Source organism: Dromiciops gliroides, chromosome 5 (assembly GCF_019393635.1).
Source record: "Dromiciops gliroides isolate mDroGli1 chromosome 5, mDroGli1.pri, whole genome shotgun sequence".
NCBI lineage: Eukaryota > Metazoa > Chordata > Mammalia > Microbiotheria > Microbiotheriidae > Dromiciops > Dromiciops gliroides.
Window position 1 is genome coordinate 291,154,475 of NC_057865.1, and position 25,325 is coordinate 291,179,799.

Consider the following 25,325-nt stretch of genomic DNA (forward strand, 5'->3'; position numbering starts at 1 on the left):
CAGTTTCTCTGCCTGTAAAGTGAGGAGGCTGAACTATATAATCTCTAAGCTCCCTTCTAGCTCAAAGTCCTGTGATTTCACTTATGATCTGAATCCCTACAAAGGTACCATCTTTTATGTTGCCAAGGCAGTATATTGCTAATTCACCATAAAGAAAATCATAGAACCATCCATTTCGTATGAGAAGGGCCCTTCGCCATCATCCAGCCCAGCCCCCTCTTTTTAGGCTGAGGAGGTGGCCCAAGAGGGGCTCAAGGACTTAGCCAAAGGCACACAACGAGTACAGGGCAGACATGGTATCAAACCCAAGTGCTGTGACTCCAGCCCCAGCCCTTCCACCACACCACGTTGCTTCCTTGAACTTATTCTGCCATGAAATGTGCCGGACACACTTCAAAGAGCAGAAGACTGGCAGAGCAGATGGAACTGTGCTGCCCACTCTCACACTCTCACCCACAGTTCCAGTAGGCAAGAATTACAGTTCTCTCTGACCTAGGAATGAGGTCACTCTCTCCTCTCCCCCAGCCCTCATGAGCATCTCCACTGGCCAGAGCAGGGTTTGGGGGCAGAGGGTGAGTTCCCATCTAGGTCTGACAATGGCAGTGGTCCCTTGCTACCTAGAATGCCCAGGCAGCCGGTGCAAGGAAGCCACCCAGAGATCCAGAGGAGGGGTGGTCTGGGATGCTGAGCCCACCTCTACATTGTTTGTCCTTCCTCTCCTAGTGTGCAGTGAAGAACATCCCTGCGAGGGCATGAGCCGCCATGCCACCTTTGAGAACTTCGGCATGGCCTTCCTCACGCTCTTCCAGGTCTCTACTGGGGACAACTGGAATGGGATCATGAAGGTAAATGGGGACTGGGAGAGAGGGCAGGGTGGAAGGTTAGAAGGAGGAAGGAAGGGATGAACAGAAGAAAGGAGAGTAGTACACTTGGAGAAAAGGATGGACAGAATAAGGGGGGAGGAAGGGACAGATGAAGAAAGGAAGGGATGGATAAAAGGGAAGGAAGAAAGAAGTACGGACAGATGAATGAGGGGAGGAAGAAAGGAAAGAAGGAAGGAAAGAAGGAAGAAAGAGAGAAATAAACATTTTTTGTTTAATTGATGGATAAATGAATGTAGAGAAGGAAGCAAAAAAAAAAATCCTGAGCAGCAAGATTAGATATCCCAAATACTGAGAGACAAGGAGGAGGAGAAGGAGGAATAAAAGGAGGAAGAGGAGGAGGAGGAATAATGTTCCTCTTAGAATTTTCCAGGTTTGGGGATGGGGAAAGGTTGAAGAACAAAGCGATAAAAGGAATTTCAGGTTAGGTCAGGTCACATTTTCAGCAATTCAATTCAACAAGCATTTATTAAGCACCTACTATGTGCTATGCACTGTGGCAGATGCTGGGGATACAAAGACAAAAATTAAATACTCCCTGCCCTCAAGAAACTTCCAGTCTACTGAGAAAACAATCAGTCACAGATACATCAAGACAAAATAAATAAAATATACTTTTAGGGAGTGTCACTAACACTGGAGATCTCATGGTACTTGAGCTGAGCCTTGAGAGCAGCCAGGGGCTCACAGAGCTACAGGTTAGGAAGGAGAGCGTTCTGAGCTTTTCTGAACCAGTGACTTCTGTGAAATGGCTTGAACATATCTCAGGCCTTCCTTCCACTCTCCTCTCCAGTTGTCTGCCTATCGACACCCCTCTCAATGATCTTTTTGGGAAGGCAGTGTGATCTAGTGCTAAGAGTACTGGACCAAAGGCAAGAGACCTGAGCTCTGGTCCCAGAATTCATTCATTCATTCATTCATTCATTCATTCATTCATTCATTCATTCATTCATTTATTCATTCATTCACTCACTCATTCATTCATCAAACATTTATTGAGTACCTGCTAGGAACAAAGCCCTGGGCTAGGCTCTGAGGGACACAGAAAGGCAAATGAGGCATAGTCTGTCCCTTCACATAGTTCAGTCTAGAAAGTGGTTGAGATACTGTAATATATGACATCACATGATAAATGCATTGGAGACACAAAAACAAAGTATCATGTGAGGTCAGCAGGGGAACAGGACACTCACAAATAAGTGCTACGGGACTATATTGGAAACAAGTGGCGAGGGGATAGAAGGCAAACTGTGGCATACTTCAAAAAGCCCTGCTTGGGAGGGGCTGAATGATAGCTGTCACTGACTCCTAGCTGTGTGACCTCAGCATCCTGCTGTTCCTCTGAGAGCCTCAGTTTCCTCGTTTGTAAAATAAAAGAGTTAAACTTGTTGGCCTTCCAAGGTCCCTTTTCATTCTACAATTCCGTGACTGTGTGGGGCCCCAATCCACGAGGAGCTAGGTAGGGCTAAACAGAGAATTTCCTAAAGTGAGCAATAGGAGGAAGACTAGGAAGTGGCAGAGAGAGGCAGGACCGCCCCCCGCCCCCCCCGCCCCCCCCCCCCCCCCCCCCCCCGCGCCTTCCTTCTCCGGATCCTCACAGCCACAGACAAGACAGAAAAAGCCAAATGGATTGAGCAGTCCCATTGGCCAAGGTCTCCCAACCGCGGACCGCGGACCGCGGAGCTTCTGCCGTGGACTCTCCTGGGCGGTCGGGGCAAAGGCATCGCTGTCCCTGTGGGGTGAGCCTAGCGCTGTCCTCCTCTGCCCCCGCCCCAGGACACGCTGCGAGACTGCACCCACGACGAGCGGAGCTGCCTCAGCAATCTGCAGTTCATCTCGCCGCTGTACTTCGTGAGCTTCGTGCTCACGGCCCAGTTCGTCCTCATCAACGTGGTGGTGGCAGTGCTGATGAAGCATCTCGATGACAGCAACAAGGAGGCTCAGGAGGACGCCGAGATGGACGCCGAGATCGAGCTGGAGATGGCCCATGGCCTCTGTCCTCGGAGCGCGGGCTCCCCGGGCTCCAGCAAAGGCGGAGGAGGCTGCACCGGCAGCGGAGGGATGGGAGGCGGGCCGCCCGCTGAGGCCGAAGCGCGCCGCTGCATGCGCTGCTACTCCCCGGCACAGGTAGGGGACTCCCGGGGGCGCAGGTCTTTGGTGCCGCCTGCCCAGGGGGTCGGGGGATGACTGCGGCGTCACGGTATGGGAGTGAGGATTCACCCGCCCGGTGGGGACTTGGCTGAGCCGAGATCCAAGCATGGGCGACCGGCCGGACACCGGGCGGGAGCGGAATGGCAAAGGAGAGGGGTTGAGCTGGGCCGAGCAGTGGACCTCCTGGAGGGAGCTAGCCCTCAGCGGCTAGGACACGGGCTCGGTGGTGAGGCTGGCATAAGCACCCGGGGCCAGTAAACATGACCGGTGAGAATGAAAGGCCTGCCTGAAATAATGGAAGGCCGACCAGCTGACGGCCTGGAAAGGAGGTGGATGGGCCTTTGGGAGGCCCAGGGCACCAGCATCCCAGGGCTTTGAAGGTCAGGTCTGGTTTGCAATAGATGAATGTGGGCCTGGAGGCCTGGCATGGCAGGAGGAGTGGAAGACCCCCTCTCCTAAGACCAGAGGCGCTGGCCTCTTCTTCCAGAGGAATGGGCAAAACTTGGAGATAACAGTCTAGTGCAGTGGAAAGCACCCACAGAGGATATGGGTTCAAATGCTGACTCTCCAACTTACTAGCTGTGTGACCTAGAAGAATTCCCCTCCCCTCCCAGGGCCTCAGTTTCCTCCTCTGTAAAACGAAGTGGTTAGACTAGGTAATCCCCAAGCCTCCTACGAGTCTGGAGCTTGTGACTGCCGACACTGCTCCAGGCCCAAGAAGGCCATGTCCCTCATCTCCACTTCCTTGCACTTCTTCCCCTAAATTCTCACCAGGCACCACTTGTTCAACTTGGGCTCCTTCCAATAATTTCTCCCCCCTCCTTCCCCCCTTCCTTCTTGTCCCCCCCTAGGAGAACTTGTGGCTGGACAGTGTCTCTTTAATTATTAAGGACTCCTTCGAAGGAGAGTTAATGATCATCGATAACCTGTCAGGCTCCGTCTTCCACCATTATTCCTCCCCGGCCGTGTGCGAGAGGTGTGACCATGACCAGCAAGAGGTAACATCTGGACAGGGGTCCTGGGGGGGAAGGGGGCCACTCCCCCCCACCCCACCCTGTCCCACCCCCACCCCCAGGCTGTCACAGGCTTAGGCAGCAGCTTGGGATCTGTTCAATGCCCTGGCTCCCTTCAGGGCTGACCAGTGTCTCCTTTGGCAGGGTCGGTTGGGGAGGCACCATGGGATAAGAGGGCAGAAAGGGCAGCCTTGTGTCTGGCTTGTTGGGGACAGCCCTGAGTTGCAGACCCACTGTGTGTTCCTCAGTTGTCAGAGCAGCTCCTTCTATCCATTGGTACTTGGCTAGGACTTCTGGACACTCAATCTTTGACTTGCTGTGTGACCCTGGGCAAATTATGTGACCTGTCTGGGTCCTGTTTCCTTTGTATGTCAAACAGGGAGCACAGTCCCTGTCTGACCCTGCCCTGATTACCTTGTGGGGTTATTGTTAGAAGAAAATGAGGCAATAGACTGGTAATGGGGGTGGAAGAAGGTGGTCAGAACTAAATGAGCCAGCCTTGAAAGTGGGGCATAGAATGGGGCTTCAAGTCAAGTCTTTTAAAGACTTGAGTGGGGAGTGTGAGAGGGAGATGTGGCAAAGCAGCTGATGGAGAAGCGGGAGCTGAGTACCAAGGATGTAGCTAGCTGGAGTCAGAAGGAGTAACTTCACTAAATGGTAGCTGCCTATTTTAACTAATTATTCTTCCTAACTAGGTACTAAGCTTGGTTGTTTCTAGCTCTGGAAAGACTGCAAGCACTCTCTAAATTTTGGCACCCTGGGTCACAGCTCTGCTTGCCTCCCCCTAGTTACAGGTCTGCCAGGGGTGCAGTGTTCATGCCAAGACTGTTGTCATTATTGACCTCTGCTTGAAATGACCTTGCTTTGGGGCATTTCTAATGATCTGAGGGGGCTTTCCTTGTCCCCAGAATGGAATAGAGAAGAGAACACTAGAATAGGAGCCAAGGAGAACCAAATTTGGGTCTTGGCTCTGCCCTTAACATCCGGTATGACATTGGGCAAACCATAATCCATCTTTGGGCCTCAGGTTTCCCATCTGTAAACTGAGGGGGTTGAACTGGACCCTTGTAGTTCTAACATTCTGCCCCATCCCCAGCTCTGACATTCTCTGTTCTAAGGCCCCTCCCAGCTCTGACATTCACTGTTCTAAGGCCCCTCCCAGCTCTGACATTCCCTGTTCTAAGGTCCTTCCCACTTCTGACATTCTGTGTTCTAAAATTCCTCCCACCAGTGCATGCTTGGGGCAACCTTCCGGTAGCTCTGTCTGCTGATTTTGAAGTTCCCTTTCCAATGAAGAGGGGGTACAAGGCATCCTCCCATCCATCTGGCTTGGCAGGAAACACCTTCCTGCTCCATGAATGAGAGTCCTTGGCTTCTCCAGCTGGAGTGTGCCATCCACCATCCCTGCTTAGGCAGAAAACCTTCCTCTTGGTCTGTTGTTGAGTCCGATTCCTGGGTCCCATGTCACCTCCTATTGATGCAATTCCAACTTGAGGGTAGCCCTCCCTGACTGAGGTCCCCTCTGGAGTTCATGTAGCCCAGACCCTGGCCTCAGATGGCTCTCCAGTGCCTGGTTTCTTTAACTAAAGGTGGAGGTCATGAAAAGTTTGGCAACAGGAAAAAGTTATGTCTACCAATTTTATTTAGCTGTATACCTGGGGTTGCATCAAAATTCCTTGGGTGAAAAAGGGTCTTGAGTGGGAAAAGTTTAAGAAGCCCTGTTTGAGTGCACCTGTTTGGAGACAGCAGACCATCTCCAGAGAGAGAGCTGGGGGAAAACTCACCCAGTCCTAACCCCATCTCTGAGTTTGGGAAAATAGCTTCCTTTCTCCAGGTTTGTTTCCTTAGGTGTAAAATGTGGGGGTTCAGCTAGCTGGCCTGAAAAGTCCCTTTTTAGCTTGAAAATCCCAGAATTCATGACTCCTCCAATGTAGCCTTAAAATGTCCAATGACATCCTGTGGCAGGGTGGGAGGGGGTACTCTGACCTCTTCCTATCACTCCTGATCTCTTCCTCCAAGCCCAGAGATTGCCCTGTGGGTGGGGTAGCACGGGACTCCTTTCTGCCCTCTCCCCCCCCCACCCTGGCTGTGACTCAGTGGGTGGTTATATCATCATAGATCCAGATCTGGAAGGGACCTCAGAGACCACTTTTTTCAACTCCCTGATTTTACAAATAAGGAAACTGAGGTTCTTTGAGGTTAAGTGTCTTGCCCACGGTCACCCAGTTAGTAAGGATCAGAAGCAACATTTGAACCCAGGTCCTCTGACTATAGAGCCACTGCCCTCTGTGACCTCCTTTTGACCACCCCTCAGGTATCCCTCAAGTTCAGCGATGGCTCCATGTCTGCTCTCCACCCTCTACCCCCACAAGCTCAAAGATGGCTATCTGAAAATGTATATCTCATTCTCCACCCCATCATTAGCCTTTGCGGGGAGGGCAGAGCAATGAGGGTTAAGTGACTTCCCCAGGGTCACACAGCTAGCAAGGATCAAGTGTCTGAGGCTGGATTTGAACTCAGGTCCTCCTGAATCCAGGGCTGGTGCTTTATCCACTGTGCCACCTAGCTGCCCCTCATCATTAGCCTTTTAATTGGTCCCTGTATTGATCACCATCCATATGTTTTTCTAAGTTGTTTCCCTTTATATTTTTGTGGCTGTTGTATAAATATTTCTCTTGGTTCTGCTTACTTCTCTCTGTATCAGTTCATAGAAGTCTTCCCAGGTTTCTCTGAATCTAGCGTTTTTGCCATTACTCATGGTGTGGAAATAGCCCCTTACGTTCATGTGCCATAATTGGTTCAGCCATTCCCCCCATTACTGAGCAGCCGATTTCTTCCCCTCATTCTTTGCTACTAGAATGGCTTGTTTCTGTTCCTTTCCTTCTGCACTTGCCCTGGCCCATTGAGGGTTCAGCAAGGGGTCTGTGACTTCTTCCAGGTCCAGCTGGCTGAGGTGGAGGCCTTCTCCCTGAACTCAGACAAGTCCTCTTCGATCTTGCTGGGAGATGATGTGAGCCTGGAGGGTCCCACAGCATGCCCCATGGGCTCCAAGGAGATCAAGGTGAGAGAAGGACAAGTGGGAGAGAGCATCGAACAGAACTCCCCCCGCCCCAGCCCCAACTGTGAGAGGCTACATGGGGTCCTTGGGATTCCCTTCAAACTCTGATTTTCTTTCATGTGAGAATGATTATGTTGGGGTTTTTGGCTACCAAACTATGCAAGATGGTGGCCCATATAAAGTCACCAGATTCTTAGTCCCAGTGATTCTGTTAACTACCTGTGTAACCCTAGAAAAATGACTTGCCTTCTCTGTACTTCAGTTGCTTCATCTGCCAAATGGAGTGAATCATTCTTTCCCCATCTTCCTCATAAGGTAGTGAGGACAAAGTGAGGTCATGGGTACTAAAGAGTTTCTTTTTTTTTTGGTGGGGCAATGAGGGTTAAGTGACTTTTCCAGGGTCACATAGCTAGTAAGTGTCAAGTATCTGAGGTCGATTTGAACTCAGGTCCTCCTGAATCCAGGGCCAGTGCTTTATCCACTGCCACCTAGCTGCCTTGGAGGTGCTATTCTAATGAAGTAACTGAGGCTGGAGAAATAAAGTGCTTTGTCTCTGGCCACCCAGGTAGTAAAGGTCAGAGGCAAGATTCAAACCCAAGTGTGCCTGAATTCAAGCCCGGAGCTATGTGCACGTGCCACACCACTTGTGTTTGAGATTGGGTTTTTTTTTCTTCTATTGGGAAAGAGATGAAATTAAATCCTGTGTCATCCTCCTATACCTCCCAATTCTTACCCACTGTCCAAGCCTGGGCTGTAGCCAAATCCTTCTGTTGTCACATATCTGACCATCTGGTAAATAAGTCCCTTAACAAGCCTGTCCACAGCTCACAAGAGGCCTGGGAGGAGAAGACACAGACACCCTGAAATGGTTCCTCTTAGAAAGCTTCCTGGAGGTCTAGAGCCCACGTCAGCCCCAAGTGAGGGGAGGCCCCCCAAGAGCCCTGGACTGTCCAGCTGCAGTCTTCCTTGGGCCCCTGAAGGTACCCTCAGTCTGGTTCTACCCAAGTGACTTCCCTTCCTTAGGCCTTAGCTTACTTCTAATCAGGGGGTTGGATGGAATGGTCTTAGGAGTCTACCCATGGTTATAGGGAGGAGACAGATTCACTAAGCTCATAACTCCCCGAGTCTGATGAAGAAGACTCAAGTCCCTGCTCTCAAAGAGCCTCCAATCTGATGGGGAGAGATGAGTCCTCCACACTCAGGGAGCCCCCCGGGAATCCTGGACAAAGCCATAGTAAGAGCCAAGAGCCCTTGGGAAATTCCCCCATTGGAAGTCCTACCTTGCAGCGAGCCAGGAAGTGAGATTTTCTTTGTGTGAATGCTTCTGGAGGGAAGCCGACTGTTTGTTCTCGTTCTCTCTCTCTCCTTTCCCTCCCTCTGTCCCTCTCTCCTTCTCTCTCTCTGTCTCTCTCTCTGTCTCTCTCTCTCTCTCTCCCCCTCTCTGTCTCTCTGTCTCTGTCTCTGTCTCTGTAATTTCTCTCTCTCTCTTTCTCTCCCTCCCTCCCTTTCTCTTTCTCTCTCCCTCCCTTTCTTTCTCTTGCACTCTCTCTCTCCCCCTTTACCCACTCCCTCTGTCTGCCACTGCTGACTCCCCACCTCCAGCCTCTCTCTTTCTAAACCAGAAATTCCCTTCTCTACTCCCCTCTCTCCTCACCCTTCTCAGGGTCCTGAGTGCTTCTGCTGTGACCCAAACAAAATACAAATGGTTCCTCTCACCTAATGGCAGGAAACTCTGCCCTGGGAGTGGGGGAAATTGGTGAGCTGGACACTTGAACTTACAAAGAATCCTAAAGCGATAGACATTGAGATGAAAGAGAAAGAAACTGAGGGACAGAGAGGTGGTATAAAGGGGGAACAGAGGGGACAGAGCCCTGTACTTGGGGTCAGGAGGACCTGAGTTCAAATCTCATCTCAGATACTTTCTAGCTATATGTCCTTGGGTAAATCACTTCACTTCACTCAGGCTCAGTTTATTTGTCTTTAAAAAAAGGATGATCACATTCCCTACTTCATTCATGGTTGTTAGAAGGATCCAGTGTGTGAGATAAGTGCTTTGTAAGCTTTAAATGCTAGTTAATATGTAATTATATTTTTGTTATTATATTATGGTTAATATGTGATTAAATTTGCTACACGAGCCAGGGACAGCATTGGGATTTAAATCCACGGCATAGCATCTTCCGCTTGGAGCTAGAAGGATCCTTAGAGACCATGAGGTGCAGAGAAGAAAATGACTTGACCAAGGCCATACAAGTCGAGTTTTCTGTGCAACAAGTTACACATGGGTCCCCAGTTGTCACAGCATCAGAACACACCAGAACGTATTGAAATTAGGCAACGTCATTTAACCCTTGAAGATACAGCAGAAACATCTCTGGATTTGGAGTTAAATCCCAAACCTCTCACTTACTGCCTCTCTGACCCTAGGCGGGTCTCTTTACCTCCTCTGGCCTCAGTTTCCCCATCTGTAAAATGGGAGGGCTGGACCAGATGGCCTCCAAAGTGCCCTCTCACTCTCAAATCTATGATCCAGTGAACAGTTCCCGCGGCACACACGGTGCAAATGCGAATCATTTCCATTTTGCAGATGTCTGTGTCAAATACTTTGTAGAGCAATGGCCCCAGAGAGACGCTGATAGACCCTCAATCCCGTTCCATTTAGTAAACCTTTATCTCGTACGGACCTCCTGGTTGCAGAGCACCAGGCTCTATCTGCAAAGAGAAAGACAAAGAGAAAATCGTTCCTGCCCGCATGCACCTTACAGTCTGCAGGGGGAACAACACCTAGCATATCACGGGCCACAGGTTCATGAAAGGTCCTCCAAGACCGTCTCACATCACGGCAGCAGCTCTCTGTGCCTGGGACAGATCTTCCTTCTTCCGTGTCTTCTCACCCCCCGTGGTTCTGATCCATGTAAGAGAGAATGGTTTCCCAAGCACGACGTAAGCTCCTTGAGGTCAGGGGCCGTTTTGATTTTGCCCAGCACAGAGCCTAGGACACAGCACGCTCCCATTGGAGCCTGGAAACAAGCCAGAGCAGGGATTATTGACCCATTTTCCAGATAGCGCTAAGTCTTGCCAGGGGCCGCACAGCTAACAAAGAGCAAAGGCAGCACCAGGCTGGGGCTTCTGACTCTTCTTCGGGTGGACACTCATGAATCCCAGCTGTTAATGACCCCTCCCTTTCTCCAGCAGGGAGAAGCAGACGCTCCTGAGTCTATCAAGATCGGGGACTTGGGAGAATGCTTCTTTCCCTTGTCCAACACGGCCGTCTCGGCAAGCCCAGAGAGCTTCCTGTGTGAGATGGAGAAGGACCCCTTCAATCCTGTCCAGTCCTGGCTGAAGCACGAGAGTGCTCCAGGTGAGCGTCCCTCCTACTCTTCTGGGGAGTGGGAAGGGGGCTGACATTGGGGTGCCTCTTCCTGAAGAATTCCAGAGTCTCCCAAGCCAGGAGAAAACCCCAAGGCCATCTGGTCTAAGCCCTAGTCAGTGCATGAACAACATCCCCAAAGAAGTCATATCCTCAGTGATGGGGAGCTGACCACACCGAGGCAGCCCCCTCCCTTGTTGGACAGCCCTGATTGTGAGAAAGCCTTTCCTTGGCTCAAGCTCAAGCCTGCCTCCCAGCTGGGAGGGATGTTGTCTCATCTGGAAGGATGCTGTAATGGAGGCCAGTCCCCAGAGCCCAGCCCTGGGGCTCCTGTCAGAGACAGAGCCCAGGGCTGACCCCTGGGAGCACAAGAGGAATGGGGATCATCTGTGAGCTGGCTGTTGGCCTTTTCCATGTGGCTGTGGGCAGATCTAATGCCCCCTTCCCTGGCTACATCATTGCTGCTCTGCAAGCAGAGCTCAGAGGACCCACAAAGCCCCACACCCTCAGAATGTTGGCTCTGCTCTGAGTGGAACAAGCACCCTCAGGGCCTGCCACCCTGCTCCCATCAAAGTCCCGGCCCCTGGAAGAGTGTCATCCTTGGTGCCTCTTTTCTTTCCCGGACAGTTCCCTCCAGTCCTTTCTCATCGGACGCTGCTAGCCCTCTCTTGCCCATGCCTGCAGAGTTCTTTCATCCAGCTGTGGCCACCAGCCAGAAGGTGGAGGAGAAGGCCACCTGCAAGGGGACTCTCCCCAAGATCTCCCTGCAGGGCTCCTGGGCTTCCTTACGATCTCCAAGTGTCAACTGCGCGATCCTCAGACAGGTAGGGGTGAGGAGGCCCAACCCGGCTCCCCTTCTGCCCCGAAGGCAAAGGTTCCTTAAAGGAAGATGGGGGTTGGGGAGGTGGGGGCCAGCTCCAATGTAGAGGTTATCACCCAGAGGGTTAGGGCCCAGGACAGGTGCCTGTATGACAAGTTCAAGGCCAGTTAGCAGGTGGTGAAGGCAGCCCAGAGCCCAGAGAAAGGCTGCAGGTGAGGCCCTGGGCTGAGAGGCCTTTCTCAGGGAGTGTGGACAGGAAAGCCAGATGGGGTGGAGGAGAGCACCACATCGGTGCTCAGAAGGCAGGGCATGGGTAGAAAAGTGCATTGGCTTAGAGTCAGAGATCCTGGGTTCAAATCCTACCTTGGTCAGTTTATCTCTTGGAGATTCAGTTTCCTCACTGGTAAAACAAGCCCAACCATATAGTCTGCTTGCATCCTCTCATCTTCAGGCCTTTGTACCAACTGCCCCCCACCCCCACAACCTCACCTTCACCTTTAAGAATCCCTAGTGTCCCAAGCATCACCTGCCTGAAGCCTTTCTTGGTCCTCCTAGAAGCCAGTCACCCCCTCCCCAAGTAGTGTAAATACTTTGTATTTGTTCATACATATAGCTAAACATACATATTTATATATTTATACATGCATATACACAGACATATATTTACACACATACACATACATATTTATACATTTATATATATTTACACACATATGTGCAGATGTATTTTATATTTATACATATATGCAGGTGTTCATATAGACATTTATTTATACAGTATACATACCTATTTATACACACATGCATATTTATACATATATCTCGACACAGCTATGTGTTTATACATATATGTTTATACACATGCATATATTTATACATATGCGTGCATATGTTGTTTCCCCTGGTAGAGTGTAAGCTCCTTGAGGGCAGGAACCTTTCTATCTTACCTGTGTGTCTTCAGCATTTATAACAGTGCCCAGCAGAGAGCAGGTGCTTGGATGCCTGTTCACAGACTGCTGCACCCACCATCTCTCGCAGAGGTAAAACGTTTCAATGAAGAACGTGACGTGGCCCAATATTTACCTTGATACTTGGCAACATCAATGCCGGCATGAGCCCCGAGGATGACTGACAGTCATGTCTATTTTGGAAAATGTGATTCAGGATCAGGACATAAAAGAGGTCTCATAGATTACTCAAAGGTCTTATGTGAATGTGTCATAAATATTCCATTCAGGAAGATGCTGAACATGGCAAACATTGAACAACTTAATGAAAAGGGAAATTGACCGCATCTTAGCAGACAGGAAATGACTGGTCAGGGAGGTGGGGGGTGGGGAGGGGCTGCTGATTCATTTCTGAATCAGCTGTCTGTGTGTAGTCGGACGATCTACTGGTTAGAACAGAGGTCAAAATGAACCCCACGTTAGAAGAAAGGATAAAGGTGAAGTGTCACCAAATGTGATCACGACTATTCAGTATGACCTATTGAAACAAGCTGTTGACTGAAAAATGGGAAATGGATGAAAAGTCTCCATTTCTTAGAAAAGTCTACACAATGTAGAGCGGTGAGGTGAAAAGATCTCAGAAAATACTCGGGCCAACAAACACCCTGACATGCAGAGACACATGATAGTCTTTGGTTTAGGGCACAAGTTCATTTGCAAAAGATAATGGAAGAAAAAGAGGGATGACTGCGGGCGTCTCATAAAACAGTAAAAAGCAGGAGAAGGGGAATAAGCCTTTGGAGAACTTAGGGTGAGATCCGACTAAGCCACATAGATTGTCCTAAGAACATCCAGATGCAACTGTAAGGAGCACAAGAGCTAGGTGTGAAGCACAGAAGAGATCAGTGGCATTTCCATCATGTTTTATTCTCATCCAAAATGATCTGTATCCTGCCACCTCACTGCCCAATGCACCAAGGGAGGGTGTACCAACAGCCCCCGAGGAAATGGAGTCAAGAAGAGTGGCTGGACCTGTCTTAGAGAATAAATCTGTGAAGGAACAGCCAGGGACCAATTTTCACAATTAATTCAAAGGAGGGAAGATTCCTGCAGAACAGATCATAAATGGTACTAGGGTGAACTAGAAGACATCAATAACTATTGACCCACTTGCCTACTTATTCTTCTCCTATGTACATATCGGGGGTATCCCTCAGGAAAACTGGAGAAGGGAATGGTCAGGCTTTTGTAGAAAAGTCTCTTAAACAGCCCACATCATCGTAGTCACAAAATGAGCCGCTACTGGAACTACCACCCAGTTATTTGTAGATTACAGAGGAGGATTTGATTCCATAGAGAAAAATACAGTTTCAAAAGCCTTTCTCCAGCAGGGTTTCTCCTTTGAATATGGATTGTTGTTGTTTAGTTGTTTCTCAATCATTTCTGACTCTTTGTAACCCCCTTTGAGGTTTTCTTGGCAGAGATACTGGAGTGATTTGTCATTTCCTTCTCCAGATCATTTTACAGATGAGGAAACTGAGGCAAACAGGGTTAGATGACTTATCCAGAGTCACACAGCTAATAAGTGTCTGAGTTCATATTTGAACTCAGGTCTTCCTGACTCCAGGCCTGGCACTTTATCTACTACACCACCTAGTTGCCCCTTAGTTTGTTATAGTTTAACATAATTAAAGGAAGAGGCCACTCTTTCTTAGAGATTGGAACAGAGGATAAGAAAGCTGGACATTAAAGAAAGCTTAAAGAAATATTTGAAACAGAATCATAAAACCCCAGAAGCAGAAGGAACCCTAGTGACAAATCTAGTCCACCCTATTTCTTTTTTTTTTTTTTTGCAGGGCAATGGGGGTTAAGTGACTTGCCCAGGGTCACACAGCTAGTAAGTGTCAAATGTCTGAGGCCGGATTTGAACTCAGGTCCTCCTGAATCCAGGGCCGGTGCTCTATCCACTGCGCCACCGAGCTGCCCCCCGCCCTATTTCTGAAAAAGGATCATCTCTCTCTTTTTGGTGGTGGGGGAGAGGACCAAACCTGTTACTTAATTAGTACAGAGAACTCTCACCTTGGGAATGACCTTTGCTAACGTCAAGGGAAACTTCCTTTGCAAAATAGTATCTTAGAGCTGCCCAGGATGCTGAGAGATGTAGGGACGTGCCCAAATATGGGTCAGAAGCAAGATTGGAACCCAGATCTCCCTAATTCAGAGGCTGGCTCCCTACATCATGTTGCCATGTACTGAAATTATACAGGAATCCTTGATAGACACAACCACAGATGGAACCTCGTTGAAAGATCACGAGGAGGAGGAGGACAATTTTCCCAACAATATCAAAACATTATTTGAACACCTGAGTGCAGAATTCTTAACATGCTCCAGAAAGATAAACACTGAAGGCTTCAAGTTTGAATCCAGAGAGCAAATGGAACTGATGAATGGAGAGAATACTCTAAGTAAAGCACCCTGGCTATATTGCTACTGCCAAAAAGAGAGTTGTCTGTGGTGTGTGTGTAGTGGGGTGGGTGTATACACAATATACATGCGTACACAGGAGATGGATGGATAAAGGAAGGGAGGGAGAAGGAAAGATAGAGAATGAGAGAGAGGAAAAAGGTACAGAGAGACAGAAAAAGGAAGGAAGGAAGGAAGGAAGGAAGGAAGGAAGGAAGGAAGGAAGGAAGGAAGGAAGGAAGGAAGGAAGGAAGGAAGGAAGGAAGGAAGGAAGGAAAGGAAGGAAGGAAGGAAGGAAGGAAGGAAGGAAGGAAGGAAGGAAGGAAGGAAGGAAGGAAGGAAGGAAGGAAGAAAGAAAGAAAGAAAGAAAGAAAGAAAGAAAGAAAGAAAGAAAGAAAGAAAGAAAGAAAGAAAGAAAGAAAGAAAGAAAGAAAGAAAGAAAAAGAAAGAAAGGAGAAAGACAGAGATTTTAGTGAGCAACCCTGGACAAACAGATTCCCATAGCTGGTCCTCAGTTTCTTCATCTGTCCAAATGAGATGGTAAGAATTTTGAGGTACAAAACAAAACAGAACCCATTGGGTCGCAGGGCCTTGCCAACTCTGTCTCCCATCATCTCTCTTTCTCTCTCTCTCAGACCACGGAGAGCGACACCTCCCTGGACGGGAGCCGAAGCAGTGGCTCGGTAGGCAGCCTCCAGACCACCCTGGATGACAGCCTGAATCTCAGTGACTCCCCGCAGTGCACCCTGGACCTCCCCGCCGCCCTGTGCCCTGGGCTGCCTGGCCCCAACACCAGGGCCTCCCATAGAACTGTGGTGGCCACCGCCCTCTCTCCGGCCTCCCGGCACCGGAGCCTGCGAGGCCGAGGCCTCTTCAGCCTGCGAACCCTCCGTGGTCACCAGCGCAGCCACAGCAGCGGGGGCAGCACCAGCCCTGGCTGCACCCACCATGACTCTATGGATCCCTCCGATGAGGAGGGGGTGGGCAGCAGCCTGCGGGGGGGAGGCACCAACAGCAGCGAGCAGTCAGAGACCCTTAGTAGCCTGTCGCTCACTTCCCTCTTCTCCCCGGCCCTGCCGCCCCCAGGCCTTCGCCTGGCTAAGAGGTGTAACAGCACAAGTAGCCTGTCCACAGTGGTCCCCTTGTCCTCTTCCAAGGGCCCGCTGCCCCCCTTGGGGACTGAGGGCCTGCAGCCCTACTCGGTTGATCCCAGAGGCTTCCTGTCCACCCCCTCCTGGGGGACAGACTTCTGCAAGGACCGCCGCTTAGCCAGCGAGGAGCCCCAGGGGCCAGGGGGCCGCCAACGCAAGCAGCCTCCCCAGGTGGAGCTCGGGGAAGGGGTGACCAAGAGGAACAGATGAGGTTCTCTGGCCCCGGGGGGTGCAGGCCCAGGAGCGGTTGTGGCGGGGGTGCCCAGCGGGGGAAGGCCATTCACTGTGCCTGTCACTTCCAAACTCCCACTGAAGTGAGCCAGTGTGAGCGAGCGAGGAAGCAATCGAGGAAGCGGGCAAGAGTCTACCAGGGTCCGGCTGGGTGTCAAACACACTTACCTCAGGCACACGGGAGACCAGAGGCACTGCCCCCGAGATGGAAACACTGTGGGGAAGGAGGAGCCAGGGGCAGCTCAGCTGGGGTGGGGGCCTCTGGCCAGACGCGGAGCCAGATGTGGCCCTCTCCATATATATAGACATGTATACATATATATATATACACACACACACAAAGACATATATTTATTTATTTTTTTTACTGAAAGCTCATGACTTCCAGAAAGTGCTAAGAACAGAGAGAGGTTGGGATGGGAAGGCAGGGGAGCGTTTGACAAACAAAATTGGTGAGAAACAGTCCGGCCCCAAGAGCAGAAGGCTAGGAGGGCAGAGTTGTTTTCCGTCCGGCCTGGACACTGCCCTCAGCAGGCCCTCAGGACGTTCACTTTGCCCAGGGGTGGTCTGGGGCAGCCCATGGAGGCCCCCAGCACTCCTTGGAAGGGGCTGGGTTTTTGTCCTTTTGTTCTTGTTTGTGTTTTAGGAGCCCCAAAGGCACAAGAACCCTATTTAGCAAATAGGGACATATATATATATTTTTTTTTTTGGTAGCAAAAACAAACAACAAAGGGGAGGGGAGGAAGTATATTTTTCAAGTAATAGGAGAGAGAGAGGAGGTGGGCATGCCTCCCTGGGTTAGCCAGAATGGCCTCCTGTTGCATCAGCAAAAGCAGGAAACCACAGAACCATGTGGTATCAGGACTGGTAGGCACCTCCAAGCCCACCCACCCAGGCCAAGACCAAAGGCTCAGGAAGGGGAGGTGACCTACCTGAGGTCAATAGCTTGGGTTGAAAGGTGCTTGGAGTCTTTTCGATGGGCAGGCTGTGAGCATGGATAGGTGACCATGCCCTTGGGCAAGCCTTGCCATTGCTAACCAGGCCCTGACACAGAATGACTGATGAGTCCAGCCCAAGGCCTGCCCTCCATATATGGGGTGTTCCCTTCCCAGTCTGTTCCCTGCTCCCGCAGCTGAGGATCTGGGCAATGCCACGGCTGCTCTTCCAAGGTGGGGCCCTTTCCTTAGTATCCCAGCCCCTGGGCCTCTTGCTGGGATCACCTGAACCCCCGGCACTCTCCAGATCTTGGGGGGGGGGAGACTCCTTTTTCCGAAATAGAGAACTTTGGGAGAGAGTGATCTCTCTGTCTGTCTGTCTGTCTCCCCATCAGTTCTAAGTGTTTTAAGCAATAGAGTTAGGCCTCAAAGAGACAGAGAAAAGGACAAAGAATAATGAGCAAAAGGAGAGAACGAATGTACCAACAAGCAGAGTCTCAGCCGAGAAGCGACGGAAGGGATTTTGGTGGTCAGTGATTTTACAGTTGAGGAAACTGAGGCCCAGACAGTACATATGACTTGCCCAGGGTCAGCTAGTAAGTGTCAGAATCAGGATTTGAATCCAGGACTTCCCCATTCTCAATTCCTTATCCTTTATGAGGGAGTGGCTGGAAAGAGGAAGGAAGGGAGGCCCATCTGAGGCCTGTGTGGGGGAGGTTAGCCCAGGATAGATAGACCCTAGTTTGGACTATGAGAGGTCCCATTGCAGGTGGGTGGGCTCATCTGTTTATTTCTCCTGAGTCCAGCTGCCGAGATGGTCAGTCTTGGTCTTGAGGAGCCAAATGTATCTAAGCAAATTCCAGAATTCAGGGCAGGCCCTCCCCTTTCTCCTTGTCTGAGTTTAGCACTTGTCCTAAGCACATGCCTGGCAGGCTGGGGCTGGGGGGTTGAGACCTGGCTCTTTTAGGAGCCCCTCCTGTGCTTCTCCCCCCTAACGAGCACCCACCTATCCCCCCAAAATGCCTACACCTCTTAGCTAGGCAATAGGCACGCAACCCATCACTGACCTGGGCTTTCCAGCAGAACCAGCCAGAGTGCCAAGTTTTGAGAAGGCAGGCTCACTTCTACACCCCAGCCAGGCATCAGAGGACAGTGAGCGACTTCCCGCAGTCCCTCAATACACAGATCTCAGCCTATCCCATGCCATCCCATCCAGGGCAACTTGGGTCCATCTTCTCCTAAGTCCTTCCAGCCAATGAACTGCAGGTCCCTATATAGCCTCAGAGGTCCCATATTTAGAACTTGGAGGGACCTTAGGGAGCCTGCCCAACCTTCTCATCTCATAGAGGGGGGAAACGTGCTCACAGATGCACAGACATTCACTTTCAAATACACGCTTCTACTCACCCATGCCCAACATTGATGTTCACACCCATATATGCCATCACACACAGATACACACCTATGCTTACACACTTGCTCTAGCTTCTCCAACCCTTCTCCAAAGTATTGGGTCAAGTTTCACATAAGCAATAACAAGACCTAAGGATGGGCTTCACCGCCCCCCCCCTTCCTGGAGGCCCAACTTTGACTGGTGGGGAGGGGTTCCCTGTCAGCTCTGAAGGGTTACCAGGGTATGTGAGGGAAATGACCCCACTCTGAGCCTCCCACCAAGTCCTGTAAGGAGTCGTGGAGGTGGTCTTTCTGGCTGGAGAGGTAAGGGGGGTTGGTTTACCCATCTCCCACCTTGTTGGTACCTGAGTTTACTCCAAGGGCCTTTTAAGGAGGATCCAGCCCTAAGAGAAAGATTTAGTTTAGCTGGGGTACCAAGACTAGAAAACAGTTCCATTTGAGTCAAATGAGTCACTGGGACAAGACTCCTAAATGTAATTATAGACATATAAAATCTCCTATGCATCTACAAAGCCCTTTCTTTACAGCCTGCATTTGTTATTTTTGTAGTTTAATTAATGCCCTTTATTTTCACACCTTCCGATCGGATTACCAGGCTAATGATCTTTCCTCCTATTACCCAGCTGACAGGATGCCAGACCTATGCTATTCTCCTCACTCCCAGTCCCTTTATGGGTTGGAAGATGTGTGTGAATGGATGATCACAGCCCCCATTTCCATAGTACCTTAAGGATTGCAAAGTACTTTATGCCCACTGCAACCTTGTGAGGTAGGTGGGGCAGATGTTATCGTTACCATTGTACCATCTGCACATGTCTAACTTAGGAAGGCCTTCTGACTTCCAAGACCAACCTATTAGGGATGGGGATCTAGGCAGCCTGGCAGGAGGCAAATGTGGTTATGGCTTGGTCCAAGCTGGCAAGTCAGATTGTAGACAGCCAACAGGGTGAGGAAGAAAAGGTAGGAAGTTTACAATGGAGGGGTAGAGGTAGGGGTGGAGGGCTACAGGTGTGGAATGTTACATACGCTAGCAGATACAGAATGTCTGGATCAGTTCCCATAACTAGAATCTGCCACAGTCACTGAGTTGGGTGAGGCTGAACAAGGAATGATGCTTTGTGTTGTTGTTGTTGTTTCTCAGAGATGTGCTGCTCAGGGCAAGTGAGGAAGGAAGAGTATGTTTGTCTTTCTTGGGCTCAGGACAAGGGTAGAGGGCTGGCAGGGATGGTGCATGCTCTTTGGACGATGGCAAGCAGCTACCTCGAGTGGGTTTTCTCTAGGACCGGAATATGCCAGTATCTCTGTGGCATCTCTCCCTTTTTACCCCTGGACTGCAGGATGCTTGAGCTTCCTTGTGTTTCTGCCTCTTTTCTGGAGCCAAGTCACAAGAACCACAATTAGCTGAGAGATGTGAGTTTGTTCGTGGCAAAGGATCCTAGAAGGGCATTGATCCCGACCCCCCACCCTAACAGGAATCTCCTGTACTACTACATTTAAAATTCAGTGCTGATGAATGTAAAATACTACCCCCTATGCTTTAGAAAACCAGCTTTAAAAGGGTAAGTTGAGGAGAGGGGAGGTCTGGCTCGATAGTAGTTTGCCTGAAAAAGAGCTGAGGGTTTTAGAGGACCACAAGTTCAGCATAATTTAATAGCTAGAGAGACAGAGAGAGGGAGGGAGGGAGAGAGAGAGAGAGAGAGAGAGAGAGAGAGAGAGAGAGAGAGAGAGAGAGAGAGAGAGAGAGAGAGAGATTTCCTTGGTAGAAGGAATTCCCCCCAGCAGGTCTGGTTGGCATCATCTCTGCGGGCTAGAATGGTCTAGAGCATTGAGAGGTGGAGGGGCTTACTCAGAGGCCTCTGGTCTGATAGGAGGGAAGCAAGGGGAAAAAAGGAAATGGATTTTAGAGTGCATGAAGAGAATCAGGGAATGCTGTGTTCTGTTCCTGGGTTGTCCAGTGGAGACAGCCAGGATGGGGAGGGGCTTTGAATCGGTGTCACAGGAGAGGAGCACTTCAAAGAACAGGGGCTATTTGGCCAAGAGAAAAAGGGACTCATTTTACAGATAAGGAAACTGAGACGCAGAAAGGATCATAAATTTGGAGCGAGGAGGAAACAGGCCCAGGCACTAAGCTGACCTTAACTCGTGTGTTGGCTGGGTTGGGGGTTTGGACCCTTTCTAAGACAGAAGCTTAGTCCCACTAAAAGGTCATCATCAGGTCAGTGGCCCAGGCCAATGCTCAACAGAGGCATGCCTGACAGAAGGAGCGACCGAAGTCAATGTGGGCAGTATGGGGCATGACGTCCACATGTACTCAAAGGACCCCAAACCCCAAAGTCCACGTATGTTGGGCCCCAGGTGGCTGGAGAACAGGACAGTGACTATGTCTAGGCCCTCCCTCTTGGGTGGGATACCCCACACCTTTGCCTAGGACGTCTTCCCAGAGTCCCTTTCCCCTTTGCCTCAGAAAAGCACAGCCCATTCATGCAAGCCCCTCATCCTGCCCCAAGGACTCTAGGAAGTCAGGGCAAGAAGGAATCCTCCTCATTTTAAGGACAGGCTTCTGAGATTCCTGGAGGGGAAAATGACATGCCCAAGGCCACACAAATAATAAATAGCAGAACTGGGGTTCAAACCTACATCGATGGACTCCAATAATCTAATGCTCTGCCCACTGTACCACACTACCATTCCCATACCTGTTGTCCCAGTTTTCTCCTTTTGCAGTTCTCCAGAACATCCTTTCTCTGACAATGATAGGGGCAAAAATGAACATACTTCCAGCAGATCGCAGCCCCTCACACCTCTTTCCTTGCCTCTCTCTCTCTCTCTCTCTCTCTCTCTCTCTCTCTCTCTCTCTCTCTCTCTCTCTCTCTCTCTCTCTCTCTCTCTCTCTCTTTCTCTCTCTCTCGACTTGCTATAGTCCAAAACTTGAGCCGCTAGAAGCCAAAGCCCACTGCTAAGTCTTTTTTGTCTTCATATTCCTAGCACCCAGCACAGTGCCTAGCACACAGCAGGTGTTTAATAAATGCTTGTTGTGCCTAATACACATCAGGTGTTTAATAAATGCTTGTTGCTTGGCAGGTGGCTGAGGGCCAGAGCTGTGACAAGGGTGTGACAAACAGAGCTCTGCCCTAGGGTGCTAGTTCACATCTGTGGGAGGCACGACCGCTCTCCATCCTCCAGGGGTGCAGGAGAGATTCTCTAAATGACAGGTCAATCCACTCCTTGTGCAGCTTCCTCTAGACTCCTCACCCCAACTTGACTTGTGCTGGGGTGTGAAAAATCTTAGTTACAGCTTGATGTAAGACAGCTATGGGTCTGTCTCTGGACCTGTCCTCAAAGCCTTTCCAGTTTGCCAAGATCTGTTGGGGTTCAGGCTCCACTGACGGGGCCTCCAAGGACCCCAGTTCACATCCAGGCCATGACAGGACCTCAGCACAGGACTTGAGTGGAGGCACAAAATTCCAATAAATCAGCTTCATCCCCCCCTCCCTCCTCCCTGCTCCTTCCAGCCCATCCATCTGGAAGCTGTTGTCCCCTCCAGGGCCCATGCCCCTTGTCCAGTGCTGCGCCTTCAGGAGCGGTGAATGCCCTGATCATCGGAGCAGCAGCTTCTCCACACCCAGATAGCTCCTTGTCTTCATGCAATAATAGGAATTTCAAGGCTCAGACCCTGGGGTTGGGGGAGGGGGATCGCCACCAGGGAGACTGAGAAGGTACGAGCCTCTCTCCTCCAAGAAGCCCTCCATCCTTTCCCTTTCCTCTTTTCTCAATGAACTTCCAGTCGGATGTACAGTTTCTACGACATGACAATTTTAATCCTAGTTGCTGATGGGTAGTGTCTGCTGTTCTCTTACCATCGAGGTGTAGGAAAACCAACAGCCAACAGTATTGTATTGAATTAAAAAAACAGCTATTTCAGAAACTCTGTGTGTGTGTGTGTCTGCGGTGTGTTCTCGAGTTGGGGCGGCAAGCCTATGGGGTGACTTCCTGCCTGAGTCCTTTACTTATCATCCTTCTCCCTCATTCTAGCTCTTCTATAAAAATCCCCACAGTGATGGGTCCCCAGAACAGGGGGGACTTGGGGTGTCTGGGATGGGAGCAAGGCCCGAGAGAACTCCCCCTTCTCTGGCCGTTGTCCTTCCAGGACATGGGGACTTCACGACCAGCTTTTCTCTCATCGGATGTTGGAGGAGCAGACTCAGAGCTGGAGGGACTGGGTAGTCCATCCCCCTCATCTTCTAGAAAAGGAAATGGAGTCCCAGAGAGTCCCAGTAGAAGTAAAAAGGGAAACTGGGCCCCAAGTCCAGGGCTCTCCCCGCACTGAACCTGGGCAGATGGGGGGGTGCTTGTGGTGGAAGGGGAGAGGAGGAGCGGGTTCAGCCTCCCCCTGGAGTAGCTGACCTCAGGTTGGGGACACAAGATGATGCTTGCAAAAAATCTTGGATGTGGTTCAGGTGTAAGATCCTGGGAAGACAGAGGAAGAAGTCAGAGATCATGGGGGCTGCCATGGAAGGCTTCCTGAGGGAACTGAGAAGACATGGCTTGGGCCTTGAAGTGGGGGGAGGGTTGGAGGAGGATGAAATTGGGGGGGCAGCATGGAAAGTACTGTTCCCTCAGACTGACATGGGTTCATGAAATGTCAGGGCTGGGAGGGGGCTTAGAACAGGGGATGTCAGGGCTGGGAGGGGCCTAGAACAGGGGATGTCAGGGCTGGGAGGGGCCTAGAACAGGGGATGTCAGGGCTAAGATCTTAGAAGGGCTTTTACAGACCAGCTTGTCCAACCTCATCATTCTACAGATAAGGGAACTGAGGCTGAGCAGGGAAGGGATTTGCACAAGGTCATGTAGCTAGACAATGTCAGAGACCCCTAGGGGATCCCCCAGTTCTGACAGACCACTTCTCTAATTGTAACTCCCCTCACAGGGTTAGGGCTGGGGGAGGAGAAGGAGCCTCCTCCCTGGCTCTCTCCCTTGTCTCCTCCCTCCAGCTGCACCCCAGCCATCCTATCCCACTACAGCTGGGGAAAAGGGATGTTGTGTGGAGGAGAGGTGTCGGCAGCCTCAGCTCCCAGTCAGGCTGTCAGCGATTCCAAATCAGCTTCTGGGAGAACTACGAGGATGTCCCAGGGCTGGGGGCACCTGGGAAAGACAGGTCCAGGGCTCCTTGTCCTCCTTGCCCCTCAGGTGTTTGTCCTTGAGTCTCCTCACTGGGCTCCTCCCAACCTGGGAGTAATTAAGTAGACCAAGTGTTTCTGAGTTTCCTGTGTGTGTTGGGGAGTTCAGGGGGAGGGAGCTGACGTTAGAGATGTTGTCCACCCACAAAGGCTAATTTCATGCTTTGCTAGTTCCTTCGCCCGCAGCTCATGAACTCTTAGGCCCAGGAAGGATCTGAGAACTTAGCAGATTCGGCCCCTGCCTTCTCTGGACCCGACCTGGGAAGACTCAGAGAGAGCAAGTGATGTATTCAAGGACACCCAGCTCGGTAAGTGAGATGTGGGGACACACAGGTCTTGGTGCAGCTTCAGCTTTAGGCTTAGACCCGGCCTAGGGCTAGGTCTCAGTCTCTGTGTGCGTTTCCACTGCCCAGTGAGTGATTATATCCCTGGGCATTGGTCTTGTCTGTTTAAGAGTAATAGCTGATGTTTCTGTAGGTTTGCAAAACGACTGCTAGGCATGGTCTCATTTGTTCGGCACCATTAGCCAGTGAGGTGGAGGCTGTTATTATCATCGGCATTTTACAGATGAGAAAACCGAGGCAGGGTAAGTTTAAAGTGACTTACCCAAGGTCACCTGGCTAGTCAGTATCTGAAGTCGGATTTAATCTGGGTGCTTTATCTACTATAGGGAGGCGGGCAATGTGGGTGGCCCCTTGGATTTAGAGTAAGGAAGATCTAGACTTAAAGCCTACTTCTAATACTGACTAGCTGTGTGACCCTGAGTCAGTTACTTAACCTCTCTGGGCTTCAGGTTCCTCCTGTGTACAAGGGAGATAATAATTACACTCGACTCAGAGTCATTGGAAGGATCAAATACATTAGCAAACATTTATTAGCCAGCTCCTGTTTGTCAGGCGCTGTGGTAGGCATGAGATTATTGGTGTTCAGTGGTTGTGGTGATGTCTAACTATGACCCTATTTGGGGGTTTCTTGGCAAAGATACAGGAGTGGTTTGCCATTGCCTTCTCTACTGTGTCCCTATTTGACAGATGGGGAAACTGAAGCAAGCAGAGTGAAGTGACTTGCTCAGGGTCACACAGCTAATAAGTGTCTGTGACCAGATATGAACTCAGATCTTTCTGACTCTGGGCCCAGTGCTCTCTCCGCTGAGACACCTGGCTGCTTTCTCTCTGGTCCATCTTTTCATAAACCCTCTGGATAAGTTGTGCTCAAGTTGTCTTTGACTTTCTTTGGTTCTCCTAGAGCACAGTTCTGACAAGGTCATGCTCCTGCTCCAGAAGCCTCAGTGGCTCTCTATTAACTCACCATTTAAAGCCCCCTTAACTCCCCATCACACACTCCAAGTTCCAGCTAAACTGGCCTCCTTGTTAGTCTTCATATATCACCTCTCTGCACTTGGCCACCACGCTCTTCCCTTCCACTTTTGCTTCTCAGCTCTGGCTCCCTTCCAGGTTCAGTTTCAGGGCCACTCCCCGAGGAGACCTTCCCTGACCCCTCCTGTTGTTAGCACCTCTTCTCTCACCTCCTACATTCCACCGATGACACCATCCCCCCCATAAATCATTGCTAGCCATGGATTCAGATGCCCATCCGAGCCTACCATGTGTCTCTCCATCCATCTCTGCACACTCATCATTTGGACTTTTCAGCCATTGTGGTTTTCCATGATTTATAGCCATGCAACATCCCCAAAGGAGAATCGGTGTGAA

The 25,325-nt window shown here is 50.4% G+C and overlaps 1 protein-coding gene across 4 annotated transcripts in view; it reads left to right on the forward strand.

Moving 5' to 3' along the window:
• The window catches only part of CACNA1I (calcium voltage-gated channel subunit alpha1 I), a 226,568-nt gene extending 204,225 nt beyond the window's left edge, over positions 1–22,343 (forward strand). For 2 of the 4 annotated variants that reach the window (XM_043966183.1, XM_043966185.1), the window contains exons 31-37: positions 724–845; positions 2,658–3,008; positions 3,884–4,030; positions 6,984–7,106; positions 10,296–10,464; positions 11,101–11,297; positions 15,342–22,343. In XM_043966183.1, the coding sequence (XP_043822118.1) occupies positions 724–845; positions 2,658–3,008; positions 3,884–4,030; positions 6,984–7,106; positions 10,296–10,464; positions 11,101–11,297; positions 15,342–16,067 (1,835 nt within the window). In that variant the 3' untranslated portion in view covers positions 16,068–22,343. The remainder of the gene's footprint in view (positions 1–723; positions 846–2,657; positions 3,009–3,883; positions 4,031–6,983; positions 7,107–10,295; positions 10,465–11,100; positions 11,298–15,341) is intronic. The other 2 variants (XM_043966184.1, XM_043966186.1) reach the window with 1 other exon arrangement.
• The last annotated feature ends 2,982 nt before the right edge of the window (positions 22,344–25,325 follow it).